The 7,277-nt window shown below is 42.1% G+C and overlaps 1 protein-coding gene across 1 annotated transcript; it reads right to left on the reverse strand.

Annotated features, from left to right (window-relative positions):
• Positions 1–3,880: 3,880 nt before the first annotated feature.
• On the reverse strand, positions 3,881–6,912 carry LOC109163581. The gene is made up of 5 exons (XM_019312329.1): positions 6,894–6,912; positions 6,185–6,480; positions 4,698–5,132; positions 4,410–4,561; positions 3,881–4,208 (listed from the first exon to the last, which is right to left on the reverse strand). Exons 1-5 carry the CDS (start codon positions 6,910–6,912, stop codon positions 3,881–3,883), a joined length of 1,230 nt encoding a protein of 409 aa, XP_019167874.1.
• Positions 6,913–7,277: the final 365 nt, after the last annotated feature.

The raw sequence follows: 7,277 nt of genomic DNA on the forward strand, positions 1-7,277 counted from the left end.
CTGTTGTTTAATTCAGTTATGGTTCTAGAATGTCCTTTTTTTGTGCTATTTTACCCGTAGGTATCTTGTTGCCCTTTTGAACTATACCGGGGTATGCACGGTGATGCATGTATGTTTAACTATGTTGGCAGGATGGATGTATTTTTGTGTTAATATTTCATGTGTGTTTATATTTTGTATGTTAATGATTGAGTATTTTAGTTTGTGACTGGTTTATTGTCGCCCCATTGGCTGACGCGGACATTCCCTCGTTTAGTCTTGGGTTGACTCAGGATACGTCTCCGGTGGGATTTGGATTGTCTCAAGATTTGCCAACCCAATGTTGGGAGGTGGTGGATGCTATTGTCCGTGAATATGACGTACGTACGCCAAATGTCGTGCCTCGTGGTTGGTCATCCGCCCCATGTGGTTCAGTAAGTACAAACATCGATTTTATTCACACATCGAGTTTACATTGTGGGTATTGCATGGCGTGCGATATAACGTGATTGAGTAAGCGTTTGGGAGGGGGGTGCTGGCAGGTGCGTAATAACATTAGACTGGCTGCAATGCGTCACCCACATTGGGTATGTGCGTATTAGTTGCGGGGTTTTTGCGGCACACATATGGAGTATGTGCGGCCCACTGATTTCATTGTGCGGTAGGGAACTGGTTGTTTTAATTTCTAAAGCCTGATTTTACTCTACGTATGTAGGTCCGTGATCACCAAGTATCAGCTATCCGTAAAAATTCACCACTTAGCTTGGGAGTACGTATTGCGGGGGGTCACAAAAGGCCCCGGCACGATGGTGTTCCTGGGGGGAGTGCAACGAAGGTGACTCCAGTGGAGGTACGTTTTCATTTTAATGGGATGCGTCACCCATATTGGGTATGTGCGCATTAGGCTTTAACGCCGGGGTGGTGCGATACACAAACGTGGTATGTGCGGCGCACAGATTGTCACTGGTGCGTTAGGGACTGGTTGTTTTAATTTCCATAGCCGTATTTTCCCCTATGTATGTAGGCCCGTGATCACCAAGTATCAGATGTCCGTAAGCCTTCATCACTCAGCCTGGGAGTACGTATTGGCGGGGGCAACAAAAGGACCTTGCGCGATGGTGTTCCTGGGGAGAGTGCAACTAAGGTGACTCCGATGGAGGTACGTTTTCATTTTGCTGCAGTTTGTGTAAATGTTGTCCGTTTATTTGTAGGAACTGGGTTTATATACCCTGAGGCTTACTTGTATTCTTTTGGTTTCATAGCAACGTATACCAGTACTGAACCCGCCTATGGTTGTATGTAACACACCGCGGTGTCTTGCGCCCGTGAAGCAGCCGCGACAAACAACTAGCAACGTACCGGCATTGAGAACGCTTGACTTGAATTCATACGATCACCGGACACGCGCACGTGCCGCGAACGCTCTAAGTGTCAACGCACCCGATCCGCAGGCAATCTATGATTGGGTTGCTAGATCTAGACTTAGCGACATGTATTACATCCCTTTTTGCAGCCTACTTTCGTTTCATCAATCCCCCCTTTAGTGGGTTCTAACCGCCCGTCGCCTGTTCATTGACAGGGATGAGGAGCTGTTTCTATTTAGTGGCCGATCTGCACGGAGGGAAGAATTTCGTTCACTGCTTGAAGGTCAGGAAGTACTTGTGGGCATAATAAATGCCTGGGCATGTGTGTTGAATTTTAAGGAGATATTGAGGCCTCGTGGGTCACCCTCGAGGCTATTGGTGTCGCTTACGACTATGATGAGTTAACGGACTATTGTTTTTTAGTTCAGGTTTTGTTATGTCTTGGTTAGTGGTGTTGACTTAGGTTGTATTCGCATGAATCAGTTGAACACAGTTGTAAATGTTTCTGCACCACGTGGTCGGCGTCTGCAGTGGTTTACGGATTGCATGGTCGAGGAGTTGAACACGTCTCCGTTTAACTCCTGGGGCGACATTGATCTGGTTAGTGTTTATTTTTTGTCCTTGTTTTTAACCACATTCGGTTGTGATTAACTTTCTTGCATTGCAGTTCATATTTCCAATACTTCAAGCTGGTCACTACTACGTTATTGTAGTGGATTTTAGACGCATGCGTTTCGATGTGTTAGATAACTCTTCTGTTGGTGGCCTCTCACTAGACAAATATCTTGACATACCTGACCTGCTGATATGCTTGATTAACAATTTGGTTCTAATTGTACATTTAATATACACATGTCTAGTCAAAATCACCAGTGTGTAGACACATGTATTATTTATTAACACAATGTCATTTGTGTAGCATGAGTTTTTTACCGTTTTCCTGGAGGATGTGGAGGCCACAGATCAGTTTATGAAGGTCACTACGTTCATACCTCGTAGGGTTCGCCTATCATGTCGCGATGCGAAGAACAAAGTAGATTGCGGTGTGTTCGCGATGCGACACATGGAGTCTTATGCTGGACAGCCCTATGCGTCATGGGATTGTGGTCTTTGCGGGGGTGACGCACGTGCATTGCTTGCTTTACGCAAACGCTATATGTCCGAAATCCTTCTGTTTCAGAACAACACCCATCGTTGAACGAATTTCAACTCCGCCATGAGATCAATTGTTCCGTCTCGTTGAACACCTCTATTATATACATTGCGTTTATTATTACATCTCTAACTTTATGTATTGTTTTGGTATTTCTGTTAGGATTTGGAATAGACCAGATTTCTGTTTTGGTATTTCTGTTATGCGTATGTGCATACATATACATTGTGTCTGCATTTTACTATATAGTATGTGCGAATACGAGCTATGTGCAGTAGCATATTAAATAGCATGTGCATTTTCATATTACGATGCGTATATAGTAAAATGCATAATTTTATGTCAGTGCATATTAATGGATAAGTGCGTATCAGCTTCAATGTTAGTGCATTTGCTAGATAAAAGGTTATTTTAACTTATGTTAGTGCGTATCATATATATGTTACTATATTTTTATTGCGTCGTTTGTGCGTTTAAATGTTAGTGTCTGTGCGAGTTGCCTTGTATTATATTTTTATTGCATTCTTAGCAAGTGCATATCATGTGCATTTTCATATTACGGTACTCGGCAGTCCAGATCAATTGCATTAGGTTAGATAAGTTTATTGCATTTACTGGCAAGTGCATAGTCAATCTTATGTTACTAGCAACTTTATGTATTGTTTTGGTATTTCTGTTATGATTTGGAATAGACCAGATTTCCATTACAAATATTATACGTATTTCCATTACATTATTTTTGTGATTTGATCAGTGCATAGTAGACCAACGACATTTCATACATATAAACGCACTAACTACGTTAATGCACCAAAGAAAAGATTAATTTAACGGTGCATCGACTGCTTGAAACAAACGCACAATTTGTTTGTACTAAATCTGCCACCCAATCATATGACTAATATGCTGTCAACAATCATAACCGTATTACGCAGCCAATTTATACTTCCTTCGCACATGACATTTTCGTTACGCATATAAGCACGTACCTATCGACTACAACGCATTCCATACATGCAATCTATGCGTACTAACGCATATTTGGTAGCGGAGCAGTCCAGACATTTGTGTTATACATTTGTTTTACTACATCATAAAAAATCAGGCATTAAAAAAGTCAGCACATCACAACTTCTAAGTCCTAATCAGGTAAATCCAGATGGGAAATACGGAACTGCCAACTATAAAATGGGAATGCTGGGAAAAAAGCTTAATGCCTACAGAGTTGGTCAAACAAGATATGCATATTATAAAAGCTTCCCTGGTAACATTTTCCTCAAAAAATGGGAATGCTGGATAAAAACATACAAAAAGGTGCACGAGTTTCAGAATAAACGATCTCACAAAAAACTTCCAGAATTGCATGCTATAGCTAATAACACGTCTACTTCTGCGGGCAGCTTTTACTGTTATGCCCATCTGCCATGCCACAAGTTTTGCACGTGCGCTTCTTCCTGTTTTGCTCCTTCATTGCCAGCTCTTTAGCAGACCTCATCCGTTTACCCGACCCTTTGTTGCTTGTCACCGGTGGTTGGTGCACAGTAATCGTCTCAGGTGCGGGTACGCCACAGTAAGACTCCATGATCGCTTGTTTCCCACTAGCTGCATCCACTTGGACTTCTTCGTGCCCGCACCAAGTTGTCTCCATATCCGATAGAACAGAACACATTTGTTGCAATTTTAAACTGTCCCCCTTGGCAATCCCCAAACACCTGTAGAACGTGTTTATTACATCTGATGCTTCATTACTCGTTGTGGCCCCTCCATATCCATAGTTCCTCAGTTAATCTTCATATTCTGTTATTGCGTTGCGTGTCCATCGCGGGGTGATCTGTTGCGGCGGTATGGTATCAACCCTCTCATATATTAGCACTGCAAAAGCGTGTCTACACAATAGACCAATCCTTGTATACATTCGGCAGGGGCAGTGCGTAATCATTGTCACATCCTCAACGGTCAAACCGTACTGTGTCCCGCGCTTATCATCCACCTCATAAGTCTTGATGCCGTCACCGATTGTCACTGCTCTTACCCGGCATTCAAAACAACCTGCAATAATTTCCTCCTGGACATCATAAAAAACTGTTAGTGTGTACAGTTTGGATGCATGTCGTTCAATTCCCAGTGGTGTTTTGAAAGGGGGGAGTCTGTGCGTTGCTGGCACCACTAAGATGTGCGTGCGTGATCCGTTGCTTTCGCACTGTACTCTCAAATCGGATGAAGAATTCTGTAAGGCAAAGGTGCTTGTTAGTATTGCTTCTGAAAATTCTATTCTCAGCCTCGGACCGGGATGTAGTACGTAGTAATCTGCCCATAAAAACTCCTTCAAAACACGCAGGAACCCATGACGCACGCTCATCATACATATGTTTCAGCCACGAATTTTCAGTTATGGCATATTTTTCCATTACAGCTTTCCATGCATGCTCGAAATTTGCAGTAGTTGAGGCGTCGTTCCATACTACAGTATTTAGCTCCCGTCTAAACTCTTCGTTCCTCGCTAGGTCAGTGCCCACTTTATCACCCACCTTTGTCATTATATGCCACATGCAGTACCGATGACGCGTTTCAGGGAATTCTTGTGCAATTGCAACTTTCATCGCCGGATCTTGATCAATTACAGTGATTGCGGGGGGCTGCCCATTGCGTTTTTGAAGTTCTTTAATACCCAAATGTACGAGTCCACGTCCTCCCGATCAATCAGGGCTGCTCCAAATGTCACGCATTTCTTATGGTTGTCGATCCCGGTAAATGGGACAAACACGAGGCCGTACATGGGACATCATGGTGTTAGTTTATTTCAATATAAAAGTTAGCGTGACTCGGTATCATGGTATTTGTAAAACATGTTAAGGAGAATGCACAAACTTGTACAACATTATGCACCCACCACTGCTGAACATTTAATTATACTATCGGACACTACACACATACACACATTTTTACAGTGGCGCACATGAAGAAAATATAGCTTTCTGAATTAATTTCTGATATCAACGGGTATCAACAAAACGCACACACTCTGTGATTAGTACGCTATCATCAGTGCTATTAAATATCGAGGGTCAAATATATACACACACACACACAGTAACATTAATTCGCATATTTCTGGTGTCCGCATATAGAAAAAGTTATACAAGGTTCAGAATTTCTTACCGTTAGTCTTGTACGTTGCATCGAAGGACACAACATCTCTAAACGCACTGTAATGTTTCCGCGCCACACCATCTGACCAAAAAATCCGTATCAATTGGTCGTTATGGTTTGCTTCGTACTCGAAGTACATGTCAGGGTAGTCAGCCTTGATATCCAGGTATTTGGATATTACCATTTGGCAGTCTCCTCCGTGCATGTATGCCAAGACTTCCCGTCGGTAATTTTTGAAATCTTGTTGTGTTGCTCCAACGTTTTCTGTTCCACCCACAACCTCTGCGTATATTTCAAAGCTTTTGCTCGAGCCCACATTCACCTTTGCGCAATTTTGTTATGAACTGTTGGTGACCAACATCCAATTTCCTATTTACTTTCAAGAACGGTTTATAGCTATCATTGCACAAACAGTGTGCGTGCCCCTCTTCGAATGTCGTGACTAAATACCTCCCCGCACCGTCTATTTTGAACACAATCTTTGCCATGCACCGGACTCAGTTAGATGGCTTACGACGTTTGTCTTTTTTCCAATTACCGTTTCTGGTGGATCCGATTTTTTCCCCGCTTTGTAACCTTCACGTGAACAAACCAGTTTCTTCCTTAAGATAATGTTGTACTTGTTCTTTTTGTCTGAACTGCGGCGCACATCAAAGCCTGCGACAGAGGCGTAATTGTTATAGAACTCAACACCTTCGTCTAATGTTGCAAACAATTGCCCAACAAATGGTTTTATGGATGTGTCGCAAGCCGTCAACCAAATCTTCGTTCCACTCGGGGATATATTCATATAACAATGTTCTTCGTCGACATCGCCCCCCGTAGTTGGCGCACCTGCACTCAAAAGTAAGGTAATTAAAAAACCGACGCACTCAAATGCACCCGGCGTTCCGGTAATAACCATTCGACAAAAGCAGGTATATGCACAGACATAACAGTGTTTACGCACGGACTGGTGGAAACCAAAAAAATAAAAAAAAAAAACACCTCGGACACAGGCGATTTTGTCTATTAGGCAGTACGGCGCATGCACTGGCCAACGTATCTTTACGCTTAGGCCGTTGGATAGTCGGGTATCGAACAACCCACAACCCAGCCTAACTTGCCTACTAGGTTCTAACGGCGTACGCACAAGCGGGTCGTCCTTAACGCTCACAAATATCGTCGGTCATCGACTACCCTTGTTCACGTAAACCGTTTCGAGAAATCATGGAAATGCACAGACTTAGGCGTGTATATGCACTTACCTGTACTGCTACTGTCCATTTGCTGCAAGTCCGAAAGTGTTGTTCCTGCCTTCACACATCTACCATTGTTAACGTTATTTCATTCTTTTAATCCTTTTCAAGATACAATCATTTAATTTCCATCATCAAAAGCATCAAAAGATGATTCATATTCCTTTTAAATTAATTCATTAATTAAATCAGCTAACCAATTTACTAATCTAACCTTACCATAGATAATAACTGAAAATATATCTTTTAATCTCAACCATAGATGGGAATCTAATCAATGGGTATTATTAGGCCTCATGGGCTCATCTATTAGGGGGGTGCACCAGATCCAAAGCCTATATATTATATATATAATATATATATATATATATATATATATATATATATATATAT

Source organism: Ipomoea nil, unplaced genomic scaffold (genome assembly GCF_001879475.1).
Source record: "Ipomoea nil cultivar Tokyo-kokei standard unplaced genomic scaffold, Asagao_1.1 scaffold3030, whole genome shotgun sequence".
NCBI lineage: Eukaryota > Viridiplantae > Streptophyta > Magnoliopsida > Solanales > Convolvulaceae > Ipomoea > Ipomoea nil.